At 36.5% G+C, this 27,768-nt stretch overlaps 2 protein-coding genes and 1 pseudogene across 6 annotated transcripts; all 3 read right to left on the bottom strand.

Moving 5' to 3' along the window:
* Nucleotides 1-348: 348 nt before the first annotated feature.
* Nucleotides 349-2,340, bottom strand: LOC149131992 (uncharacterized; annotated as a pseudogene).
* Nucleotides 2,341-5,048: 2,708 nt separating this feature from the next.
* Nucleotides 5,049-9,749, bottom strand: LOC149131993 (uncharacterized). The gene is made up of 4 exons (XM_089365711.1): nt 9,615-9,749; nt 8,826-8,928; nt 6,377-6,491; nt 5,049-5,133 (listed from the first exon to the last, which is right to left on the bottom strand). The coding sequence occupies exons 1-4, from the start codon at nt 9,714-9,716 to the stop codon at nt 5,115-5,117; spliced, it is 339 nt and encodes a 112-aa protein (XP_089221837.1). The 5' UTR covers nt 9,717-9,749; the 3' UTR covers nt 5,049-5,114.
* Nucleotides 9,750-11,972: 2,223 nt separating this feature from the next.
* On the bottom strand, nt 11,973-26,377 carry LOC149131994 (uncharacterized). 5 transcript variants are annotated; one of them, XM_089365729.1, is made up of 5 exons: nt 20,548-20,650; nt 15,314-15,339; nt 14,089-14,191; nt 13,022-13,136; nt 11,973-12,060 (listed from the first exon to the last, which is right to left on the bottom strand). In XM_089365729.1, the coding sequence occupies exons 3-5, from the start codon at nt 14,177-14,179 to the stop codon at nt 12,039-12,041; spliced, it is 228 nt and encodes a 75-aa protein (XP_089221855.1). In that variant the 5' UTR covers nt 14,180-14,191; nt 15,314-15,339; nt 20,548-20,650; the 3' UTR covers nt 11,973-12,038. The 5 variants fall into 5 exon arrangements, with proteins under 5 accessions (XP_089221855.1, XP_089221856.1, XP_089221854.1 ...); XM_089365730.1 differs by lacking the exon at nt 20,548-20,650 and adding an exon at nt 15,530-15,709; XM_089365728.1 differs by lacking the exon at nt 15,314-15,339 and having other exon boundaries at nt 20,548-20,743.
* Nucleotides 26,378-27,768: the final 1,391 nt, after the last annotated feature.

Consider the following 27,768-nt stretch of genomic DNA (forward strand, 5'->3'; position numbering starts at 1 on the left):
ATGTATATATATATATATGTATGTATATATATATGTATATATATATATATATATGTATATATATATATATATGTATATATATATATATATGTATATATATATATATGTATATATATATATATATATATATATGTATATATATATATATATATATATATGTATATATATATATATATATATATATATATATATATATATAAGGTATCTGGATTCTGCCACGGGGGAAGCCGATGTTCAATTTACGTGTTTGCTGACTATACCGTTTTGGTGTCTCGTTTGTTTATAATCAGGTGTAGAAGTGCATGAATGCGGTGTAGAGCATTAAATTGCCAAAACTTTTAGAATATGTTATAAGTTATTTTATTAAAATTTGAAATGGTAACATTTGCTATATCACAGCAGGTAAACAATAATAAATGAAAAAATGTTTACAAGAAACAAATTCAGTTGTGGTATTTGTGATGTATAAATTGTTGTTTGTGTATCTATGTGTTTTCGCGTGTTTGAAGAGACAAAGCGTGTGTATACAAAAGAACCTTGTATAACAGTTGTTGTAGCGATGCGTGCTCTTGGGTTAGTAGTAGTAGTGAGCAGTCGCGATGTCTTAATTAGACTGATGATCGTCCTTGCGCAGCGTGTGCGGTCGTGCCAGCAACTCCCTTTGTTGGCCAAATGTTTCTCTATTTATATCATTTGGTGGTCACAGTGCTGACAAGTGAAGCTATGTCTGGCTAGCGTTCCCTTGATTTATGGTGTCGAAGGTAAAATGTTTTGGCCGTTAATTTTTGCCAAACATTTTCCTTGTCATTTGTTATCTATCGTGAATCCCTTAGTTTTGAATGTGTAGTCTTTTGCTGGGAAAATGTACTTTTGACCGTGGGAAACATTTTCCTCTGAGGTCGAATTGTGAGCTGAGAGATTTGGGTTCAGTTTTGAGTCGAAATCTCTCACACTACCCCCCTCCCCAGAAAGTTTCTTGGTACGGAGAAAAGGAAAATTTCGATATAGCGCGAAACAGAAAAGCACAAATGTGAGAGAAAAAAAAAAAACGCAGCCTTAGTCGGGCACTAGATGCATGGTATTTAAATGCGTGTATATAATGACTTGTGAGTCTGGAAATATGCGTGTGCGTGAATGCGGCAATTTACAAAGTAATTAAATGGCATATATACAACAAATGAAGCAAAAGTAAAATAAGGTAAAGTACATAATCGCAAGGCATGCAAAGGGAATATATCGTACAGAGGTAAATGTTTATTTCGTGCATAATTGCCAGAAGGATTAAAAACATTTTTTCTTTATTAGTTTGTGAGTAACTGTTAAATTGTATAAGTGTTCGTTCATGTAAATGTTCATTGGTGTAATTGTTCACTGGAGTAAATATTGAAGTGTAGGAATCACTTACGTGGGGTGTTTTGTTTTTTTTTAAATATAGAAGACTTGTACATATTTCGCCGGCCAACGAACTCTTCTGCCGTTTTTTGTGTGAGGGTGTTGTGGAGACTTTGATGTACAGGTGGGGAAATGCTGATGCAGTTATATCGCTTCGATGCGTAGTCAATGGTGATGATGATGGTGGTGCCGTATCGGGTTCCATGATGGCTTTCTTGAGCCGACTGATACTTACAGTATTCTGTTTACCATTTACATCGATAACGAAGTATTTCTCCCGTTTTTTGCAGTACTTTGTAAGGGTCAGAATACGGTGGGCGGATTTGTGCTGGTATTCCGTCATTTCTAACAAACACGTGTGTCCATTGATTAATGTCCGTGGGGACATATGTATCAGTTTCTTGCGGGCGAGGTGGGTTTGGTGGCAGCTGTGACATATGTGCACGTAGGCGATGCACATATGTTGTGGGATCTGGGATATCCTGTGGAATTACTGGAGCAATCATTTGTCCAGGCAGGGTTAATGTGGTGCCGTAAACAAGTTCTGCCGGTGAGTATCCGATTTCATCCTTGACGGATGTACGGATACCAAGTAGGATTAACGGAAGGAAGTCTAACTAATTGTTAACGTCAGGGTATGCCCGTATGGCTGATTTCAGTTGCCTGGTTGGAGTTGTTTGACTTCCCATAAATTTGTTCTGTAAAAAAGTAAATAGCTGTTCCACCAGTGAAAATAATTCAGCAACTCAATTGAAGAGGAAATTTTAAAACTTGTTTCCAGAAGCGCTGCCGGATAAATTAGGCTTATGTTCTAAGATTGAAGTCTGTTTTTAAATAAAGGAAAACGCCATACCTTTATTCAAACCTAATAGAAAGTTACCATTTACTGCTATGAAGCAGGTAGAGGGAGAATTAGACAAACTGGAGAAAATGGGAATTATTCAAAAAGTAAATTATTCTAAGTGGGCAGCACCAACTGTGGGTATTAGAAAAAAAAATCAGTGTGTACCGATTTTTCTACTGGTTTGAATGACTGTCTAAAAATGTGCCGCTATCTACTGCCTACTCCAGAGGATATTTTTGCAAAATTAAATGGTGGCAAAATATTTTCGAAACTGGATTTGTCTGATGCATATCTACAATTTAAAGTAGACGAGGAATGCTCGAAGCTTCTAACGGTGAATACACACAGAGGACTATACAAATTTAATAAATTGCCATTTGGTCTGAAGGTCGCACCTGCAATATTTCAACAGGTTATGGATGCGATGTTGGCGGACAGTGAATTTGCAATTCTATACCTTGACTATATATTAATTAAAAGTGAATTTTGTGATCAGCATATGAAACATGTTAAGTGTGTTTTTCAACAAACAAGAGATTACGGTTTCTCACTCAGTGAGGAGAAATGTGAATTCTTTTCATTTAAATTAAATATTTAGGACAAACCATGAATAAAAATGGAAGACGACCTGACCCTTTAAGGTCAGATGCAAGTGAAAATATTCCTTCCTACAACTAACATAGCGACATTACAAACTTTTCTTAGCTTGGCGAACTATTATCAAAATTACATACCAAATATGGGTACTACTAAAGCATCGCGGACCCGAACGCGCAGTCGCGCGTCCGCGCTAGCTAGTCGTGAGTGGTCGATCCTAACCCTAACCCTATCCCTAACCCTAACCCTAACCCTGTCTCTAACCCTAACCCTATCCCTAACCCTAACCCTATCCCTAACCCTAACCCTATCCCTAACCCGCGTGTGCAAATGAATACGTGTTTAGGGTTAGGGTTAGGATCGACCACTCACGACTAGCTAGCGAGGACGCGCGTTCGGGTCCGCACTGCTTTAGTAGTACCCCAAATACGTATCCATTGAGAGCTCCGCTCGATAAATTGTTAAAGAAACATGCCAAATGGAATTTATCAAATAACTATAACTTCTGAAGCTTCTGAATACGGTGAGGGAGCAGTTTTCCTACACAAATATAAATACGGTAGTATGAAGGCGGTGTTTCATGCCTCACAAGCTCTGATTGCAGCACAAAAAACAATTACACTCAGAGAAAGACGCTCCAGTGATTATTTTTACCGTGAAGAAATTTCAGATTTCTCCATGGTAGAAGTTTTCAGCTGCAGAGAGACCACCAAACATTACTATCAATTTTCGGATCGAAGAAAGGAATTCCTACCTATGCAGCTAACAGTACGATGCTGAGGCACAATATTGTTAAATTACAACTTCTATAAAAATTGGCCATACTGATTGCTTATCTAAGCTAATTCCAAAGAATACGGAACCACTGGAAAATACAGTGGTAGCCGCATTACAATCAGAAAAAGAAATTGTAAGCCTTATGTGTAATGACATCCAGGATTTGCCAGTGACTGTACAAGATATAAAAAGTAAATCAGTGGAGGACAAATAAATCATAAAAATCTAAGTAACTTGAATAATAAATGTAAGAGAACCACAAATATGAACATTTTTCACTTTGCGAAGATGTCTTAATGTATGCACAAAAAGTGGTAGTACCAACTGCACCACAGAAACGGATATTACATGAATTTCATAGTGGACACTCGGAAATGCCAAGAATGAAAGCTTTGATGAGGAGTTACGTGTATTGGCCGACAATGGATTGGGACATTGAAAGTTTGGTAAAATCATGTAGATGTTGTACACTAGCAGCCAAGGAACCACCAGTAAAATACTAATCGTGGTCAAATGGGCAAGCAGACCGATTTGTAGATACATTCAACGTGCACTAAAAAAAGCAAGGAACAAATTAGGAAATGACGAAGCGCTAACTAAATTTGTAAGGGTGTACAGAATAATGCCCAATCAAAATACCATTTTGTGTACGCTCGATTCAAATTCCTCTCTCTCCTTTATTATATATACGTGCATTCGAACGTAGCAGGTAACAGTTAGCCTTTGGCCGCTATTTGGACACCATTGTGTCCATTATTCTGACTGGTTGATATTGGCCCAATTTGTCTCTTATTTTGTCGCGCCAATTTGCAGCATATAACTAAACAGAGCCTATAAATACAATCAGGTGAGACAGCCTGTTCTCAACCCAGTTTTTGAGCTTACAGCTCCTTATAAAAACTTACCTTCTCTTCCTTTCGAAGTCTTTATGTTCCAGACCTTTTTAGACCTAGCCACTGACGACACAAGGCACAGCCAGTTCTAGCGACAACACCACAACCACCATGTTGAGACTTACCAACAGCATTAAGACAAACGCCTCCTTCGTCGCTGCCATCATCTCAATGTTGTCAACATCATCTGTCTATGTACACAGCTCAGCATTTCACCCAGGTTCCAACACTTCACTGTGAGTTACTTTATTATTGATCAACAGTGAATATACAACTTGCAAGAACTCCTGTATCAAGTGATCCAGGTAGCAGCATCATACCCATGACTTCACGTACAGCATGTACTTGTAACCGGCTCAGCATCATGGTGTCATGGATTGGGATTGAGCCTAGAATCATTTGTTTCTGGATTCTGTCATGCCTGCATTTATATATGTATATATATAAATATGACAACTACACATACATATACATATACACACATACTTATATACACAAATACATACAGTCACACCGCTCAACTATAATGATAAACTAGAACAATATTTATATTTTCAATTTCTTTATTCATCTCAAAGAATTACATCCTTTTTATAAGTGAAAAGCATTTCTTAACCAAAGTGTTTGATACTAGAAAAAAAGAAAAAAAGAAAGAAAATCATTGTAGAGAAAGAATTTCATTATTAATTGAAAATTCAAGACAAGGAGCTGACAGGATAATTAGCACACCAGGTAAAATGCTAAGCCATATTTCCATCTATCTTTACATTTTGGAGTTCAAATTCCACCAAAGGACAATAAAATAAGTAGCAGTCGAGGACTAGGGGTTGATGCAATCAACTAGCCCCCTCCCCTCAAATTTCAGGCCTTATGACTCTAGTAGAAAGGATTATTAATTACTGTATTTGAACGGGTATAAGGAACCCATTTTTGTCAAAAATTAGGTTAAAAAAATATGAGAGTCTTTTATACATGGATAGCATTATAGATATTAATAAATTACTTAATTTCTCGAACCTCAAATCTCCAAATTAAGGTGTTCCATATACACGAGGGTTCCTTATGCACATTAAAATATGGTAAATAGTTAAGGCAGTGAGCTGGCAAGAGTATTAGCAAGCTGGACAAATGCTTATAAACGTTTCTTCCAGCTTAACGTTGTGAGTTCAAATTCTGTTGAGGTCAGCTTTGCCTTTCATCCTTTCAGAGTCAATAAATCAAATACCAGTTGAGCACTGGGGTCAATGTACTTGACTATCTCCTACCCCCACTACCAAATTTCAGGCCTTGTGAACAAATGATTATTAATCAAAGCTTTAAGCTGTTTCATATTTTTAGAATTAATAAGTAATGAATAAATAATGAAGTTGAGATGAGGCTCATAGTTTTCATCAGGTTTGGTTTGCATGCCTACCCTCAGTCTACTCCGCGGGCAAAAATGCAACAGACTGGAGTTCCATCCAGGTGGGGAATTTATATGGAAACCAGGAAACCAGCCCTTCTGAGTCGGTATGACTGAAGAAGGTAACATTACTTTATTTACATATCCTTGTCATGTGGTGGCTGTAAACAAGTGTCACCATCATACAAACAGTGTTGTCCATTTGCAGTGTTCTGAGAAAAACATGTTTTTTGATGGAGAAATGTTACCAATCTTGGAATCAGGTGCATGCTGGTGAATACCTGCATTATGAGTCAGATAAAACAGATTTGTGTGGCTTGACCAGATACCATGATCCAGTAGCTGTAGTAGTATGGTTTGAACTTATGACTAAAATTGTTACTAATTCAGTAACTTAATTTCATGTCTATCGTTAAGAATGAAAACTCTCAGTCTCAGAAAGGAAGAAAGAAACACAAAACATCAACTTACGCATCGCATGCCATTGAGCACATATAGTCCCAGAAAGTACCAATACTTGATTTACAAGTTGCCATACAACCATCAGATAAATCTTTTGACTTTAGAAGAGCAATGATGTCCTCAACTGAAAGAGATTAAAATCATCAACAATGATAAAAAATAATAATAACAGCAGTTTCTTTGTGGTTACGTATTTGTAAACTTTAAAGACATGAAAATTAACAAAAAATGGAAGGTGGCAAAGAGGAAAAATTATTAACACTTTGGTCAAAAAGCTTAGAATATTTCTTCTGGTTTTAGGTTCTGAGCTCAAATCATGTTGTGGTCAACTTTACCTTTCAACATTTCAAGGTTGATAAAATAAGGATCAGTTAAAACTGGGGTTGTTTTACTCAGTTTCTTCTCCTCCTCCTCCTCCTCTTAAAATGACTGGCCTCATGCCAAAGTAGAAAGAAGTATTGCTAAAAGATTTGCTCTTTCAATCATTTTTGGTGTGGCATGTAACATCATGTGAGATCAGAACCAAATTATTGGCACTATATTTCTAATCCTTCTTGAGCTAATGAGAGGACTTTCTTCTATGCAGTTACTCAATGTAACAGAAAAAGAAAAAAAATCAACCAAGCAGCCATATCTAACTCAACAATCTATCTTTAAAAGATGTAAGAATATATTGGACAATGCAATCCAAAAAAAAAAAAAAAAATGTATGAGTGTTTCGTAGCCTTGCAGATACTTGATAGATAGAATCAAATAAATGAATAGTTAAACAAAATAATTCCATTCAATTATATTGGCTGTAATTCGTTCTAGGAGAATAATTTCACTAAACAGTAGTGAGAAGACTCAGTCACTGGAAAAATACATGTAGTGTTAAAATAAACATGAAGTTGAAACTAGGCAAGTGTGAGACCTCTTCCAAAGGAAAAGAGAAAAATATTACTTTATATGTTATTTCTTTACTACCCACAAGGGGCTACACACAGAGGGGACAAACAAGGACAGACAAACGGATTAAGTCGATTATATTGACCCCAGTTCGTAACTGGTACTTAATTAATCGACCACGAAAGGATGAAAGGCAAAGTCGACCTTGGCGGAATTTGAACTCAGAAAGTAGCGGCAGACGAAATACCGCTAAGCATTTCGCCCGGCGTGCTAACGTTTCTGCCAGCTCGCTGCCTTATATTACCTTATATGTTCATGTTAATAATTCCTCAGATAACTGTTGATTGATTGCGTGTGGACTAGTTCAATAACATTTAAAATGGACTAGTTTATATTGGTGAGGGAGAATGAACAACATATTTATGACAATGGTGAGATAATCCAACCTATGTTGATTATAGCATAGTGATTGTTCCTTAGGCACACACTGGCTGAATGGTTAAGAAAGTCTCTTTGCAATCATAAGGTCCCAAGTTCAAATGCACAGTGAGAATTTTGGGCAAGTATCTTTTGCTATAATCTCAGATGATGATGATATGTATATCCACTTCACAAAACTTTTGTCAGCCTGGGGCTATAATTGGAAATACTCACCCAAAATGCTATGCAGTGGGATTGAACACAAAACCAGGTGATTAGTTTTATCACGCAGCCATCAGCAATGTCTGTGTCTGAATATGCTGAATATATCAGGCCTGATTCTAATATCCCATGAAAGAAGTTGAGATAGCCATGGTTAGAAGGCTGGTTAGAGGAGAAAATTTTCATCAAAGAAAACCACAGTTGCTAAACATCAGAAGTTCAGAAATATGACTGACGCAAAGATATAATCCCTGAGGATTATGCCTAGTCATTCTGTTTGACTAGGGCTCACCTAGAAGTTGTATGAGAAAAGTAAGTTAACTACTTTAGAATATTTAGATACTTTTTCAGCCAGAGTTAGCCCAGACCATGGCAAATTCAATAGCACCACATGGAGAAGAATTTTATCCCTTTAGCATTTAAACCAGCCATATCTGGCCGAAATAGTCTACTTGCTTTAAGTTAAACTGACCAGATCCAAGCTGTCACACCTACCCTAAAATGTCATTCTAAAAATATGCAATCACATCATTACAGTATTGAAGCTTGAGGGATTATGTCTGATAAAGTCAAAACAATGTGAAGAAATAATTAATTCATTTGACAAAGAAATCTGATTGCTAAAGAGTTTGTCATGTTTCATAGCCCATTTGAGTAAAGAGTTATTGTTTACAGAGATGAATCTGGGTATAAAATAGTTTATTTGGAATTTGTAGGAGAAATTTGTCCATGAACCATTTGAATGCTGTGTAGTTTTTTTGTCCCTTTATGTGTCTTGGTATGATGTTGAAAAGAGCAGGGCCAGTTGAAGTGAGATAGTTCTGACTTGGTGTTGTGATGTGATATAAGCACAATTTTTGTACAGGAGTTTTGTCTCAAAATTAAAAAGGGCCTTTTGGAGACTATATATATAACTTGGAAAACTTACATGTCAGTCTCTTATTTATGGCAACTTCATCATGAATACTGGCACACAGTACCAAAGGCACAATAACCAAGAGGAAAAGTACGATTTTCATGGTATTCAGTTTCTGGTAAAATAAGAAGACATACAGAATCTATGAGACAGGATTACAAGAGGAACAAGTCGAGAAGAGTACACAAAGTATGTTTGGGAGGGATGTATTAAGACCAATTGGTCCAGAAGGCTACTACACACACACACACACACACACACACACACACACACACACATACACGTCATCGTCATTGTCATCACTGTCCTTGTCATCATTGTTATCATAATCGTTGTATATCTATGTGTGTGTCCCCCACCATCACATGACAACCAGTCTTAGTATGCTTAAAGCTCCATAATTTAGTAGTTCAGCAAAAGACTAATAAAATCAGCACTGGGCTTAAAAACATGCATACATCATCATCATCGTTTAATGTCCGCTTTCCATGCTAGCATGGGTTGGACGATTTGACTGAGGACTGGTGCAACCGGATGGCTACACCAGGCTCCATACATTCATATAAACATGTATATATACGATGGGCTTCTACACAATTTCCATCAACCAAATTCACTTGCAAGGCATTGAATCAGCTTGGGACAATAGCAGAAGAAAAAGATGGAAGGTGCCATGCAACATGACTGCACCTAAGACTGCATGGCTGCAATACCAACTTCTTAACCATATCACCATATCAGCACCCAAGCCAATTCCTGAAAAGATATTGAAAGAATTGATAGAAAGAAGACAATTCTTACTTGGAGATCTGCTGCTGAAGCGGAGTTTGTCCAATAACAACTTGCTTCAGACATATATATATATATACAACCTATACCAGCCACCTTATGTTTAATTCTCATGAAGCAGCGTTTTCACATTATCATACATATGTAACTACATACACGAACACACACAAACATATATGTGTAAATACATACATACATTCATACAAACATACATACATACATACATACAGACACATGCACACATCCACATACATGTGACAATTCAGGTGACCAAAGTCAGCAGGATAATGTTATTAAATCATATCGGGATCAATGCAACTTACACTCAGAAAAGCTTCCTAATTGCATTCGTACAAGATTTAAGACAGGTAAATTTCCCCAAATGATAATCTTCACACACTATTATCAATAATCTTTACCTGTATACTGCAAGTGTATATGTCTGAAAGTGTGCTGTCTCTATCTGTGTGCATGCCTGCAAGTGAGCATACATCTGTCTGCGTGCACGATCATTAATGTTTTTATGACCTCATTAATTTTGTGTTCCTCATTCTCAATTCATCTCCATTTAACTTGCCTTATTCTTGAATGTTAATTAATATAGGAAAGCATTGAATTTGTTACCATCCATATTTCATTTTTGTTACATACCTAAAATGTTGATTCTTCCAACCTATTTTCCCTCAATAATTGTGTGTGTGTGTGTGTGTGACTTTGTAGTTAAGAAGCTTGCTTTACAACAATGTGTACTTGGGTTCAATCCTATTGCACAACACACACGCACACATATATATGCATACACACACACACGGCGAGCTGGCAGAAACGTTAGCATGCCGGGCGAAATGCTTAGTGGTATTTCGTCTGCTGCTACATTCTGAGTTCAAATTCCGCCGAGGTCGACTTTGCCTTTCATCCTTTTGGGGGTCGATTAAATAAGTACCAGTTATGAACTGGGGTCGATATAATCGACTTAATCCATTTGTCTGTCCTTGTTTGTCCCCTCTGTGTGTAGCTCCTTGTGGGTAGTAAAGAAATAACACACATCTATCTATATACATGCTGTTGTTTTGCATAACTGGAACAGAAGAAGCTCTGTTCAAATGTCGGTGCCAGGGACAGAAGAATGCATTTCTCAGTAAGACATTTCATATAGACCAGGGCAGGTGTATATATATATATATATATATGTGTGTGTGTGTGTATATATATATCACATGTCTAGAACAAATTATACTGTAGTAGATTCCATGAAAGAAACTCTCATTTCGAAAATGATGAAGAATTTATTAAAATAGCTTGGGTGGTCATTATTAAGCTGGCGTTTGGAACATATATTAACATATATACATATATATATATATATATATATATATATATATACATATATATATAATCAAAATAAGCAACAAGGATATTTAAGGTTAATGCCGTACGATCGTTTCATGTGACTCCATTTATTTAAACAATGTGAGCATTGCATTAAATGTAAAATGCAGAGCAATCTTCAGCTGCAGAAAGATACAGAAAATTTACTGAAATTTCATTTCAGTAGAAGGACATATTATTGTAACTACATTCTAGCTTGTATGGTCTGGCTAAGTCAAAATGGTTTTTTGTATTCTTCCTTGCTACTTGGAGAGTTTAAATGTAGTTACAATAATATGTCCTTCTGTTGAAATGAAATTTCAGTAAATTTTCTATATCTTTGTGCAGCTGAGGATTACTCTGCATTTTACATTTGATGTAATGTTCACATTGCTTAAATAAATGGAGTCGCATGAAACAATTGTACTGCATTAACCTTGAATATCCATGCTGCTTATTTTGATTTTAATCACCTTATTTTGGAATTGTCTGGATAATACCATACTTAATTCTGGTGCCTAAACTTAAGAACCATATTCACCTTGAATCTAAATTTTTTATATATATCTATCTAACTACATATATATATATATATATATATATATATATATATATATATATATGACGATTTGACTGAGGACGGGTGAACCAGGTGGCTACACCAGGCTCCAATCTGATTTGGCAGAGTTTCTACAGCTGGATGCCCTTCCTAACGCCAACCACTCCGAGAATGTAGTGGGTGCTTATATATATATATATATATATATACGACAGGCTTCTTTCAGTTTCCGTCTACCAAATCCACTCACAAGGCTTTGGTCGGCCCGAGGCTATAGTGGAAGACACTTGCCCAAGGTGCCACACAGTGGGACTGAACCCGGAATCATATGGTTCATAAGCAAGCTACTTACCACACAGCCACCCCTACGCCAATGCTTATTTTTTACTCAACCTGATACATACAGTCACACCACTCAACTCTAATGATAAACTAGAAAAATATTTATATTTTCAATTCCTTTATTCATCTCAAAGAATTACATTTTCCCTAAAAGTGGAAGACCTTTCTTAACCAGTTTGTTCCAGGACACTAGAAAAAAAGAAAAGAAAGAAAATCATTGTAGAGAAAGAATTTAATTATTAATTAAAAATTTAAGGCAATGAGCTGACAGGATGATTAGCACACCAGGTAAAATGCTAAGCCATATTTCCATCTATCTTTGCTTTTTAGGACAATAAAATAAGAAGCAGTCGAGGACTAGGGGTTGATGCAATCAACTAGCCCCTTCTTCTCAAATTTCAGGCCTTGTGCCTATAGCAGAAATGATTATTAATTAAAAATGTAAGCAGTTTCATAACTTCATAATTAGAAAATATTGAAGTTGAGATGAAGTTCATAGCTTTCATCAGGTTTGATTTGCATGCCTACTCTCATCTATGGTCAAGAATGTTGAGTAACAAGAGAAGTAGTAAGACTGCAAGTACAAGCGGTCAAAATGGGGTTCCTCAGAAGGATATCTGGAATATTGTCATTCTACATGGTGCATGATTTGAAGATTAAGTAGCCTCTCCAAATCAAGTCACTTCTTCTCCAGACTGAACGGTCAGTTTCAGCCACCATGAACATGTGATTAGTTGTGGTTGGCACTCCATCGCTTACGACGTCGAGGGTTCCAGTTGATCCGATCAACGGAACAGCCTGCTCGGGAAATTAATGTACAAGTGGCTGAGCACTCCACAGACACGTGTACCCTTAACGTAGTTCTTGGGGATACTCAGCGTGACACAGTGTGACAAGGCTGACCCTTTGAATTACAGACACAACAGAAACAGGAAGTAGAAGTGAGAGAAAGTTGTGGTGGAAGAGTATAGCAGGGTTCGCCACCATCCCCTGCCGGAGCCTCGTGGAGCTTTAGGTGTTTTCGCTCAATAAACACTCACAACGCCCGGTCTGGGAATCGAAACCGCGAGTCCGCTGCCCTAACCACTGGGCCATTGCGCCTCCACTTTCAGTCAAGTAAGGAAGAAAGAAACACATAACATCAACTTACATTTTGCATGCTGCTGAGCACATAAATTGCCAGAAATCACCAACATATTTTTCACAAGCTGCCACACAACCACCAGATAAATCTAGTTGCTGTAGATGTTTAATAATGTCATCAACTGAAAGAGATTAAAAACATCAACAATGATAAAAAAATAATAACAACAACAGTTTCTTTGTGGTTACGTATATGTAAACTTTAAAGACAGGTGAAAATGAATAAAAGATGTAAGGTGGTAAAGTGGGAGAATCATTAGCACTTTGGTCAAAAGGCTTAGACTATTTCTTCTGGTTTTATGTTCTGAGGAGGTCAACTTTACCATTCAACCTTTCGAGGTTGATAAGATAAGGATCGGTTAAAACTGGGGTTGTTTTACTCAGTTTCTTCTCCTCCTCCTCCTCCCCCATAGGAATTTCCAGTTGTCCTCTATGTTACAAGTCTGTGGCCCCTCTGCTTTCTCATCAAATTCCTTAATTAGGGTGTCCCTAAATCACTGACCATACTAAGAGAATAATTTCACTTGACAATAGTGAGAACAAAACACAGTCACTGGAAAAATACATGAATTGTAAAAATATATACAAAAATTAAACTAGGCAAGAGTCTGACCTCTTCCAAAGGAAAAGAGAAAAATATCACTTTATGTATTCACTTTAACAATTCCTCATATAACTGTCCATTGAGTACATGTGGACTAGTTCAATAGCATTAAACATGGACAGTTCATGTTGGTGAGGGAGAACAAACAACATGTCCATGATATTGGTGAGATAATCCAAGCTAGGCTGATTATAGCAGTGATTGGTCCACATTGTTAGTGGAGCATTCATGCTTACACTGTAATGGGAGAAAGGAAAATGGTGAGATCAGGCTCAAACTTCGATCACGTGACCACAATAGTACCAACTATAACCATGTATGCGCAGAAGGCAGTGTGACAATAATAAAGATATGTTATGGTGAAAGTGCGGATAATTTTTGACTTTCCCTCATGTGTGTGTGTGTGTGTGTTTTTGTCTCAAAATAAAGTGGTCCTTCTGAAGAAAATACATATAACTTGGAAAACTTACTTGAGAATCTCTTATCTATTACATCATCAGAATACACACTGGCACTCAGTACCAAAGGCACAAGAGCCAAGAAGAAAAGTACGATTTTCATGGTATTCAGTTTCTGGTAAAATAAGAAGACATACAGAATCTATGAGACAGGATTACATACATATATATACACACGTATACATACATATATATATAGACTGGTAATAAGTATCTTTATCTAATCACTCTTCTGCTCTTTAATTAGAATGTGCTCCTCTTTCAGGTTTATGATTTACTGACAATATATCTATACATATGTGTATATATGGGAGAATATACAAATAATAACAACAGACGAGGACAACAGATGTGTATATACCTATACATATATTTATATATATGCATATATACATATACATACATATTGCATGCATGCATGCATAATACACACACATACATGCCCTGATGCAGTACCAGGCAGTGGCCCTCATGGCTTTTGATCTTAACTGATTGTTAAGTGTTATCATGAACATTGTTTTGTCTTGGTATAAAAGATGGGCTATAGTAAATATTCTGCTCAATACCACAGATTTGCTTGTCTGTTGCTTGATCTTAACCAGTTGAGCATGTCCCTTAGTGGCTGACAACATGTGCATCTCTGATCACAAGCAAAATTAGTTGGGGAGCATCATAGCCATGTGTTGAAAGGAATTCTTTGGGTTTTGGATAATTCACCTCTGGAAACATGGGTGTTTCATTCAACATCCTTAAACAACCCATATTCAAGGACCTTTTGAGCAAGGTGGGCAACTCGACCTGAAGAAAATTCTAACAGGGCCTCACCTCCAAGGTCATGCATTGTTTTTCTTGATATGAGATCACCATGTCATGCACATATGGTTGTGACGCATGTGCCTAGTGTACCCTTATCAGATGGGTAGTCATGATGGGTATACTGGGCTTCGTATATTTTACCCCAGTGTCACTTTGATGACATACACAGCAAAGTAATATACATGCATGTGTATATATATATGATGGATTTCTACAGTTTCCATCTACCACATTCTCTCACAGGGCATTAAATCAGCTTGGGGTAATAGCAGAAGACAGAGGTGGAAGGTGCCATGCAGCAGGACTGAACCTGAAACTGCATAGCTGCAATGCCATCTTCTTAACCACATAACCATATTAGCACCTAGACCCATGCCTGAAAAAATATTCAAAGAATTGATAGAAAGAAAACAATTCTTACCTGGAGTTCTGCAGCTTATATGGGATCTGTCAAAAAAGAACTTGATTCAGACATATATATATACAATTCGTATCGGTCACCTTATGTTTAATTCTCATTAAAGTGGGTTTTCATGTTATCATATCTATTCAGGAAACCAAGTCACATGATAATGTTATGAAATCATATCAGAGTTAACTTTAGTGATTAATAAAGCCTACAACTTTATTTACGTACATGTATGTATGTGTGTATGTACATACATATGTATATATCTATGTATGTGCATGTCAGGTCACTCTTGATTGCTACTGGTAATATATAATCCATTAAAACATGCTGCATGGTCGGTTCATTGGTGACTAAACTGGCAACCCCACCAGGCTTGCTTGGTGAAGAAGGTGATTGTTGGACACCCTGCAAGACAAAAAATAAGACCTGTCCAAGGGCGGAGGAACTCATGAGTAGTTAATGGCCATCAAACAAATATGTGTAAATATGTATATATCGCTTTTTCATATATTCCTATGTATGTAAATATGTACATATCGTTTTTTTCATATATTCCTATATGTATATATATATATATGTATATATCATCATCTTTTAGCATCCGCTTTCTATGCTGGCATGGGTTGGACTGTTTGAATGAGGACTGGTGAGACAGAGGCTGCACCAGGCTCGATCTGATCTGGCAAAGTTTCTACAGCTGGATGCCCTTAATAATGCCAACCACTCAGAGTGTAGTGGGTGCCTTTACATGCCACCAGCATGAAGACTAGTCAGGCAGTTCTGGCAACGACCACACTCAAAGGTATTTTTACGTACTACCTGCATGGGAGCCAGTCTGGTGGCACTGGCAACGACCACGCTTGAATGTTGTTTTTCACGTGCCACCAGTACAGGAGCCAATCCGTGGTCTGAACTAAATTCGACGACTGGCACCCATGCCAATGTTGTCTCCTTCATTGGACACGAAACTCGGCTTGCGAAGACCTGTTGGGGCAAGCGAAAGCGAAATCGTGATGGCACCTGTGCCCAGCGTCGCCTTTCTGGCACTTGTACCGGTGGCACGTGTAAAGACTTTCAAGTGAGATCATTGCCAGTGCCGCTGGACTGGCTCTTGTGCAGGTGGCACATAAAATACACCATTTGAGCGTGGCCATTGCCAGTACCGCCTGACTGGCCTTCGTGCCGGTGGCACGTAAAAGCACCCACTACACCCTCAGAGTGGTTGGCGTTAGGAAGGGCATCCAGCTGTAGAAACTCTGCCAAATCAGATTGGAGCCTGGTGTAGCCATCTGGTTCACCAGTCCTCAGTCAAATCGTTCAACCCATGCTAGCATGGAAAGTGGACGTTTAAATGATGATGATGATGATGATTATATATATATATATATATATATATATATCTCAGAGGCGACTCCAGGCCATCAGCACCACTCAGACTCATCACAGATTTTGCATAAGACACATGCCTGCTCAAAGAATTTCACATTTTCCCACAATATTTCTAGCCCCAAATGGCTTATTTTTTTTCATACCTAGCACTATGTCTTTCTCCATTTCTAAGTTAAGGGTAGAAAATAAAGCAACCCTGAAAAACACACAACTGATCTTTAAACACAGACGCACAAAATAACAGCAATCAAATAACAGCAGAGTGCTCAACAAGCACCAACGATTTGACCTTTACCTGTACTCTTGACAAGAGATGCCAATTAGTTTTTTACACCTGCAAGGCTTGTTCGTATTAGCCCGAGTTGCTGGATAACTTTTCGTTCCTTCAAGAATATTATAGAACGGAAACTTTTCATGGATTGGAATTTAAATCCTTATCTCTATAGAAATTTATTGTTTCAAGAAAACATTGAATTACTTTTGATTTTTACGATTATAGATAACAACTAGGGCACAAACTTCTGAGAACGAGTCAGGTGTGTGTGAATGATGTCAAGAGAATGTCTGCTACGAAACGAATGATGTTTTTTGACACAGGGCGTCTCTAAGACGACTATCAGATGCTGAATGAAAATAAATAAAAGGAGCCTGAGTTATTGACTGTAATTACATACTTGAAGTCAGTGTTGGCAGAAATTAAATCAGCTTGCAAATACATGTTCACTTTCCTAAATTTATACTCAGGCTAAGCCCAAGCAGCCTGAGTGCTGGAGTCACCACTGATATATATACATATATATATATATATATATATATATATATATATATATATATATATATACAAGAAATGAGGGCAGGGAATCGTCAATTAATAATAGAATTAATAATTAACAATTTTGCCAAGTAGTTCAGTATGAAAAAAACCTTTATCGGTAAAACCATTTATCATCATAAATATAAGGGATTAGCAATTGAGTTGCTTCTCCAACATACTGAAAATTTAGAAATAGCAGTCAAAGAACTACTGATTCCAAACTACAAATTTTTCTCTAAAACGGATGGCGATATTTATGGCACACATAGAACAAAAAACCGGAGGGAAAAGCACAAACAAAACAAGCCTTTAGTTAATTGGGTACGAATCGTTTCATGGTTAAGTGAATGAAAATTTCACTATTCCAATCTTCAGCCCAAATATCGCCATCCGTTTTAGAGAAAAATTTGTAGTTTGGAATCAGTAGTTCTTTGACTGCTATTTCTAAATTTTCAGTATGTTGGAGAAGCAACTCAATTGCTAATCCCTTATATTTATGATTATATATATATATATATATATATATATATATATACATGTAAAAAGCACTCGAGTCGGTGCCATGTAAAAGTGTTCATGCCAGTACTGCATTAAAAATACTCAGCACATACTCTGAAGTGGTTGGCACTAGGAAGGCCATCCAGCTGTAGAAGCCATGCCAAATCAGACTTAACATAGTTCTCGGGGATATTCAGCGTGACACAGTGTGACAAGGCTGACCCTTTGAATTACAGGCACAACAGAAACAGGAAGTAAGAGTGAGAGAAAGTTGTGGTGAAAGAGTACAGCAGGGTTCGCCACCATCCCCTGCCGGAGCCACGTGGAGCTTTTAGGTGTTTTCGCTCAATAAACACTCGCAATGCCCGGTTTGGGAATCGAAACCGCGATCCTATGACCGCGAGTCCGCTGCCCTAACCACTGGGCCATTGCGCCTCCACAGAGGTGAGTGTAACTTAGTAAGAAATTAACATGGTGCAGTAGAGGATTAGCAATTTTACAACAGATATCTTTCTGAGATCTGCATTCTTCTGTCCATGACACCAACACACATTTTGTGCACGTGTACAACTTATTATTTGTATAATTCTTTCCTGTATCTCACTTTCTTTCTGACTCTCTCACACACATACAACCACTCAACAACTAAGTTGAACTTATGACAGTCAATAACTAAATGAAACAATATCTGTGTGTGTGTGTGTGTGCGCGTGCATGAATAAATAGATGTGTTTGTATGTTTATGTATGTATCTATATATATACATATATGTGTTTATATAGATAAATTAGATAAGCATGTGCTTGTTTAATTTTGTATGTGCATATGTATGTTTTTATATATATATATATATATATATATATATATACATGTGTGTATTTGTGCGTGTATGTATGTACATACACATACACACACATTCAAGTCAAATGAGAAAAATATCTGTGTAGTTACTGACACCTGCTAGAAATAACAATGCACCCTCCCTCAATGTCACACACATTGGCTGAGGAGAAAAATAAAGACTATGTTTGTAGCTTGAATACTTAACAGCAGCATGTATATGAATAAATTTATAACATCAGGCATGCACATACAGATATATAGAAATATATACAAATCTATGAAAGTAGCATAGCCACAAACACACATATATATTTACAATTATGTTAAACTCTGGGTTTTCTTCTTTTCCTTTTTAACTTTTCTCTTTCTCTCCCTAACTTTCATATTCATTTCCATTTTTCTGTTTACATCTCAGTCTCTCTTACTGAATCTTTTCCTTTCTTTCTCTCATTTTCTTTCATATCACTTTGTTGCTCCCATTTCCCTGACCCTCACCCTCTTTCTCTCACACATATGCACACAGGTATCTGACAAACGATGTTTCAACTAAAATTATCCAGAAACAACTGAAGTGTTCCTTTTCCCTGTTCTCAGCAGACAATAACTTCCCAAAGAGATATTGGAAGAATGTGAAATATGGTTGCAAAAGTGAGGAAATTTTAAGAGAAGAACAAGAGGAAGAAAAAGTGATAAACATTGAGAAATAAGAATGCAGAGAAAGAAGGAAAATTATGGAAATTAAAAAGCATAAAGATAATATAAAGGACAAAGAAATAAAGATTGCAAAAAAAAAAAAAAAGAGAGAAAGGTGGAATAAATAGAACACCATTCTGTGTTCATGCTTTATTTCACTTCAGCCCTCACATTTTCTCTGTATGCAGTCAGTGGCCATGTCTCACTACCTTGCAGCATTGCATGGTACTGAGTTAGGGGCACTGGATGCAAAAGAAGAAAAAAAAGAAGGGCTTTCTAATAGATCCTTACACACATTTAAAAAACCATTTAACCAAATCACTTTCAAATAGATTTGAACAGGATGAATGAAAGTATAATAATAAAACAACAAAAAGAACCATGCATGAGCAGATGCCAAAATTACAGGCCTGTCTGCTTGTTTACTTTGAAATATCAAGATCAGCAGAAAGAATTATCAGGTAAACTGATAAAAGACTGCCAAGAAAAAAACAATCAGCTTGCTTTACTTTTCTGCCCCCTCAGTTTGCAATGCTATGGTAGTACTTCTCAGACATTTGTAGATATGATCTACTTGAATTTTATGAAGGTATTCATTAGAAGAAATAGAGGAGTCCATGCGAGCTTACACAGTCACGATGTTAGTTGTACTGTGTGTTGGCAGCACAATAATAGGGCTTTTCAAACAAATGCAGATTTGGTCTGGTTTGCCAAGATCAGTGGTTCCCAACAGGTGTCCATATGGCTCCTGAAAACAATTTTGCCTTAAATGTTGTATTGGTGTGTATTGCAAGAAACAGCTAGGTTTCTTTAACGTTTTACATAGTTCAACCTAAACAACTTGTGAAAAACAAAATAGTAGTTTTGAAAGAAGTTTCTATAAAAACGAGTTTCTAAACAATGAATGGCTATGTGGGTCCACCAGAGTAAAATAGTAACCAACGGGGTCTATAGATTAAAAAGAGATCAAGTCGTATTTATGTGGTACTGGCTGAGAGAAACTTTCCTTTGTGAAAATGATATCAAATTTCTGTAAACATTCGTACTGTAAGTAGAACAGAAGAAGATGCATTTAAACTTTTCGTTGTTGTTATTTACTCTGAAACAAAATTCAAAGATTTAGTTCAACATCGTATATTTTAGTTCAATAGTTTATTTTTCACACTGAAATGAAAATTGTAGAGGCTACGGCCGGAATAAACTTGTAGTAACGCTGTGCGCATGCGTAGTCTCACGCATGCATGGAATTCAACAACCAAGCTTTCCCGCTTTGATCTGTCTCTTTCTTGCTGGCCAGCGATTGAGCAAGGACGTGTTTAGCTGTCTCTCTCCATCTTTCGAACTTACGCTAGACAGCTCGCCCACATCTACATACCAACATCCATGCTCACACAGAAGACGTCTCAACAAACAAGAGCTAAAGATATATATATTCCACCTTAAATAAATGTTGTTATGTTGATAGTCTGGAGTTCAGCGTTCCGTTAATTCTTAATTTTATATAGGAAAGTCAGGTATACATCTAATGATGTATCACCCACTTTCCTATAAACTGAAGCATAGTTGTGCACTGAATATGTCAATTTCGAGGAAAGATTGATGCTAATTTAGTTTTTATCCCCACGAAATCTCATATTCAAAATTGAATAACACAGTTAAACCATAATTAGCCTAAATGAATTGAACGACACAACACCCTCTCATTCTTTATTTAGAACTTAGTATTAAGTTCTTTGCCATTTAGACATTTATATATGAACTTTCTAATGAATTTCGGTTTGTATTTTCCATGTTTTGAAATATCTTACTTTTTTGAGACACACCTAATTACATCTTGCAGTGCACGGTTTGGGAGTCACTGGGTTAATCAGACCCTTGTGAGTGAATTTGGTAGAGGAAAAATGTGTGAGTCCATTATATATGTATGTTTTTGTGTGCCCTAGCAATTACTTGACAAACCGTGCCATGTAGTGTGACTGAGCCAGAAGCCACTTGACTGCAAAGTAAGCTTCTTACCTACACAGCCATACCTGTGTCCATTTCATGTACCTTTACACCTAAAATGAACAAAAGAAAAATATAGGACCTGGTGTGATTTTTTGAGACATTTTGTACACGTTTTGGATCTATTTTAAAACGGGGGCGCCAGTTTTCATTTATGTTTTATGTAGTGTTTTTGGTACGGAAAGACTTTCAAACTTCGTATACTTATCTATTTTGTGTTATAGAACAGAAAAATATTTTTGTATTCGAATTTATTTCATGTAAAAAATTGTCTTATTTCGATAATTTCTACTAATCACTGACGTCTATTCAGTTGAAAACAGTTAGCGCTGTAACGGTGTATATCATTAATCCCCTAACCCTAGAATCCGAACTCTAAAATTGTTACACACATAGATACGCACAGCGTAATTTATTATATAAACAATATATGCGTATAAATTACGATTAAACCAGATGAAATATGTCACAGGGAATAACATTTTTATGACCGCCCAGCAATAACTCTATGGAGCTGAATAGACGTCAGTGATTGGTTGAAATTACAGAAATACGACAACTTTAACATGGAATAACTTGCGAATTCCTTTTTTTTGTTAAGAAGACTAAGAGTAAAAGATGTTTTATATGACACATTCTACCAGTGTCCCAAGTTTCAAAGTGTTTCGTTAAGAAAATACTGGCGCCCCCGTTTTAAAATAGATCCCACGTTTCCTAGTAACTGGTCTTTCACCATTTCTTGTAATGAAGCGTAATGGCTTGAAAGTCATAACATGCCGGCAGGAAAATAACATCATTAGGTGAGACAGGCTGACACTGAAGTGATTTTGCTGATTGACAGGTCTCGGTTAGGGAATGCGTGGGCTAAGACAACGCCCTCCCCCCCATTGGTCAGTTAAAGTTTAGACAGTGTCACGTGACAACTTGCTGGGGCTGCTTATTGGAGCCTAGAAGCAGGTATTTAAAGGGAAATTTGACAAGACAGTCAATTCAGCCGTTGACATTCGTTGATGCAGCATCGAAGAGGCCAGGGAACAGAAGAAAGAAGACATGCACTCAACAGCAGAGCTGAAGGCACCTAAAGAGTAAAACAGGTAAATAAAAAATAAAAGACAATAAAATTTATATGAATATGTTGTTAGAAGAATGGAGTACCAAAGTGGGTAGACGTGAAGAATCCCCCATTTTTGAGTACGGAGATTCTGATTCTGCAAAAAAAAAACGGCATTTTAAAATTTTAATTTCCCCCCACCCCCAAATTCTTAAATTTCCTCTTCTTTCGGATTTTTTTTTTTTTTGCGAAATACGTAGAAAAGTACAGAGATTATGATTGTAAAAAAAAAAAATTCTGAAAAACTTGAAGAATTTGGCGGGTGGACTGAAATTTTAAAATGCCGTTTTTTGTTGCAGAATCAAAATCTCCGTACTCGAAACTGGGGGGGCTCTGTAAAAAAAAAAAATTTTATAAATTAAAAAATAATAATAATAATAATGATAACGAAAGTAGGGTACAGTCCATATTCTTTACGTCTGCCCACTTTGGTATGAATCTCCGTGCTCGAAAATGAGGGATTCTGTAAAAAAAACAAAAACGAAAGGGGGTACGGTCCACATTCTTTACGTCCGCCCTAATGAAGAGATTGAAGACTTTAAAAAAATTCCGTTCTTCTGCAGAAACCACTATTGCTATAACCTAGAGAGATTTATAATATATATATATTAAAAGATTAACTAAAATTCTTGAAAATTAATAGGATGTGTGAGGTTTCCCACTGTTGCTACTCTAAAATTTACATTTCCACTATTCACTGAAATTAATATTGCTATACAAAAGGCGTTTTTAATAAGAATTTTAACAAGATTTAATGCTAAAAATACAATGAAAAAAAAAAAATGGAATTATGAAAATCCATGCTCAAAGGGAGGTAATTTAATTCAGTGAGTATAATTCTTAATCATATTCAAATGTTATGTAGTATATACCAGTGGAGGCGCAATGGCCCAGTGGTTAGGGCAACGGACTCGCGGTCATAGGATCGTGGTTTCGATTCCCAGACCGGGCGTTGTGAGTGTTCATTAAGCGAAAAACACCTAAAGCTCCACGAGGCTCCGGCAGGGGATGGTGGCGAACCCTGCTGTACTCTTTCACCACAACTTTCTCTCACTCTTACTCCCTGTTTCTGTTGTACCTGTAATTCAAAGGGTCAGCCTTGTCACACTGTGTCACGCTGAATATCCCCGAGAACTACGTTAAGGGTACACGTGTCTGTGGAGTGCTCAGCCACTTGCACGTTAATTTCACGAGCAGGCTGTTCCGTTGATCGGATCAACTGGAACCCTCGACGTCGTAAGCGACGGAGTGCCAACAACAACGTCATTACCACTATTCGCTGTAATTAAGGAAATGAATAAAATATGGAAATCCACGGTTAAGGGGAGGTAATTCAGTGAGTATAATTTTTAATCATATACTTCCGTATGTTTATCTATCTCCTTTAGTCAATGATGAGGATTTAATTTGATCAACCATAATTCTCAAACAAAATCAGTATGACACAGTGGGTAATGAGCCTGCACTGTGATCTGGCGAAGAAGTACTACAAACGTAGTGCAGTCTGGTGGCCTATTATCATGTGTAGCTGACTCTTTCGACAAGTTAAACTGGGCCTAGTTACATGACCAGCTTATATAATATAAAGAGAAGCTTGTAGTGTGTTTGTATGTTATTTCACATTAATGGTGAAACTATGAACAAAGTATTAAAAAAAAAACTCAATACCTTCGAATGAATCGATCTCAGTATCTCTTTTTAAAGCCCAGTGCTTATTTTATCGAACCAACACCAGTTGTCAAGTTATGGTGGGAGATGAACACATACACGCACAGGCACGCACGCACGCACACACACACACACGCGCGATGAGATTCATTCAGTTTCTATCTATGCTAGATGAGAGCTATAGTTGAAGACACTTATCCAAGGTGTCACACATTGAGATTGAACCCAGAACCATTTGGTTTGGAATTCAGTCATACCTGCATTTATATATGTATACATATAAATATATTACACATATACAAATATGCACACATATACACGCATACTCATGTACACAAATACATACACTCAACCACTGAAGTTTAATGATACACGAGAACAATATTTAGATTTTTAATTTCTTTATTTTTTCAAAGAATTACATTTTTTCTAAAAGTGGAAGACCTTTCTTAACTAGTTTGTTCCAGGAGACTCGAAAAGAAAGAAAGTCATTATAGAGAAAGCATCTAATTGTTAATTAAAAATTTAAGGCTGGCAGGATGATTAGCAAACCAGGTGAAATACTTCGCCACATTTGCATCTCTCTTTGCTTTCTGAGTTCAAATTCCACCAAAGTTAACATTACTGTTCATTTTCCAAGGGACAATAAAATAAGTAGCAGTCGAGGACTAGGGGTTGATGCAATCAACTAGACCCCTCCCCTCAAATTTCAGGCCTTATGACTATAGTAGAAAGGATTATTAATTACTGTATTTGAACGGGTATAAGGAACCCATTTTTGTCAAAAATTAGGTTTAAAAAATATGAGAGTCTTTTATACATGGATAGCATTATAGATATTAATAAATTACTTAATTTCTCGAACCTCAAATCTCCAAATTAGGGGGTTCCATATCCACAAGGGTTCCTTATACAAGTTAAAAATGGTAAATATCTAAGGCAGTGAGCTGGCAAAAGTGTTGGCAATTTGGACAAATGCTTAGCAGTATTTCTTCCAACTTTACAGTATGAGTTCAAATCCTGTTGAGGTCAGCTTTGTCTTTCATCCTTTCATAGTCAATAAATTAAGAACCAGTTGAACACTGGGGCCTTGCAAGTACAGATTGGAGCCTGGAGCAGCTTCTTGGCTTGCCAGTCCTCCATCTAACCGCAGCCAGCATAGAAAGTAGATGTTAAACAATGATGATGATGAGCTGGCAGAATTGTTAGCATGCTAGACAAAATGCTTAGCGATATTTTCATTTGTCTTTCATCTTTCTGAGTTCAAGTTCCACCAATATCAATTTTGCCTTTCATCCTTTCAAAGTCAATAAATCAAATACCAGTTGTCATAATTATCAAGTGGCGATTAAGACCAAGGAGAGATAATTATAAAACTCAAAAATTCTCTGAAGTAGGAACAAAACCTGCTTTATGAGTCAGATAATATAGATTTGTGTGGCTTGGTTGGAAGCCATAATCCAATAGCTTTAGTTGCATGGTTTGAACTTATGACTTAAATGGTTATTAATCCAGCAACTTCATCTCACAGCATCTACTTCTAAGACTGAAAATTCTCAGTCTCAGAAAGGAACAAAGAAACGCAAAACACCAACTTACATTTTGCATGCTGATGAGCACAAAAATCTCCAGAAACCACCAACATTGTCTTCACAAGTTGCCACGCAACCACTGGATAAATCTAGGTTCTGTAGACGAGCAATAATGTCATCAACTGAAAAATATCAAAAACATCAACAATGATAAAAAATAATAACAACAGTTCCCTTGTGGTTATTTAAAAATTTTAAAGACGGGTGAAAATGAATAAAAGATGTAAGGTGGCAAAGTGGGGGAATCATTAACATTTTGGTCAAATTTTGCATGGGAATCGTGTCTCAAAATAAAGTGGTCCTTTTGAAGAAGATATACATATAACTTGGAAAACTTACTTGAGAATCTCTTATCTATTTCATCATCAGAATACACACTGGCACTCAGTACCAAAGGCACAAGAGCCAAGAAGAAAAGTACGATTTTCATGGTATTCAGTTTCTGGTAAAATAAAAATGACACATGGAATCTATGAGACAGGATTACAAGGAGAAGGAGTTGAGAAAATTACAACGAAGTATGTTTGGGAGGAATGTATTAAGACCCATGGGTCCAGATGGCTGCAGCACACACACACACACAACAACAACAACAACACACACATGCACATTCATCCAAAGTGTATTCAAACATTGATATTTGTCAAGCAAATATGAAAGAGAGAACTCAATTCATGGTCTGGCTCTCCATTGGTTATGACAATGAGAGTTCCAGTTGATTTAATCAATGGAACAGCCTGCTCATGAAATTATGTATGCATGTATGTATGTATATATATATATATATATATATATATATATATATATATATATATATATATATATATATATATATAGATGTATACATACATCTATATATATATATTTATATATATAAGCATTGATTAGAGAACAAGCATCAAATTCAGGCCAACACCTTTATACAAACCCATGCTTCTATACATTTCATCATATACAAATAATACCATGGCCTTCAACATATAAAAGAAATACATACATAAGCACCAAAATTTAAAAAAATATATATGCACATATAAAAATACAAAAACTAATAGGAGGATCTGTCTGGAAAAAGTATATGCAATTCGACTAAAAAAGGTGATCAAAATGAATTACTAAAACATATCAATTGACTAAAAAAAATTTTTTTTTACCCCTCAGTTAAAAATATATCAAAATAGTCAGTTTTTTAAAAATGAAGCAATCCATGGTAGATCTGGTATCTAAGGCGCGTAAGAGAGTCCCCAAAAAATAAAAGCGTAGGTCAAAACTCACATCCATGGCCATTTTGGGAATTCATTGCTGCGGTCCGATTGCCTCGGCAATGAGGCAATGGGTTGTATGCAATGTTTCGAGTGGCATGGGCACTTCAAAACTGGATGAACATCCATGGAAGATGATGAGTTATCTGGAAGACCTGCCATGAGTGTTACCCTCAGAAATGTGGTATTGTGCATCAACAATTCATCCCCCAGGGACAGACCAATAACAATGAAGAATTTTGGGAAAATGACTTTGATATTAAGCTGGTGTTTTGAACATAAATTTACATGAAATTTTGATGGAAATTTTAAATTTAGATCCCTTTCACCTTTTTGATACTAACTCACCTGGGACTTCCCCTAGTGTTATAAAACAATTTTCTGGTTTGGAAGAGATTTAAATTAAAATCGTCCATCAAATTTTCATGTTGATTTGTTTCAAATATCAACTTAATATTGACAAAGTTATTTTATAAAATTCTACATAATTTTTGAAATTATTTGCAACAAAGATAGTGTATTTCTACAGAAATATGGTAACAAATTGTAGAACCAGGAATAATTTCAGACAGGTTGGTAACAAAAGAGGG

Source organism: Octopus bimaculoides, chromosome 18 (genome assembly GCF_046866305.1).
Source record: "Octopus bimaculoides isolate indiv1 chromosome 18, ASM4686630v1, whole genome shotgun sequence".
In the NCBI taxonomy this organism is placed as follows: Eukaryota; Metazoa; Mollusca; class Cephalopoda; order Octopoda; family Octopodidae; genus Octopus; species Octopus bimaculoides.

Excerpts from the sequence above, each read along its gene's own strand:
- LOC149131994 (XM_089365727.1), bottom strand. The coding sequence starts at position 15,637 with ATGCAGCATGTTTTAATGGATTATATATTACCAGTAGCAATCAAGAGT. Across the intron at positions 14,192-15,529 it reads ACATACACACATACATACAT|AAACTGAATACCATGAAAAT; the intron begins GTACGTAAATAA and ends TTATTTTACCAG. Across the intron at positions 13,137-14,088 it reads AATAGATAAGAGATTCTCAA|TTGATGACATTATTAAACAT; the intron begins GTAAGTTTTCCA and ends AATCTCTTTCAG.
- LOC149131993 (XM_089365711.1), bottom strand. The coding sequence starts at position 9,716 with ATGAGAATTAAACATAAGGTGGCTGGTATAGGTTGTATATATATATAT. Across the intron at positions 8,929-9,614 it reads CTTCAGCAGCAGATCTCCAA|AAACTGAATACCATGAAAAT; the intron begins GTAAGAATTGTC and ends TTATTTTACCAG. Across the intron at positions 6,492-8,825 it reads CATAAATAAGAGACTGACAT|TTGAGGACATCATTGCTCTT; the intron begins GTAAGTTTTCCA and ends AATCTCTTTCAG.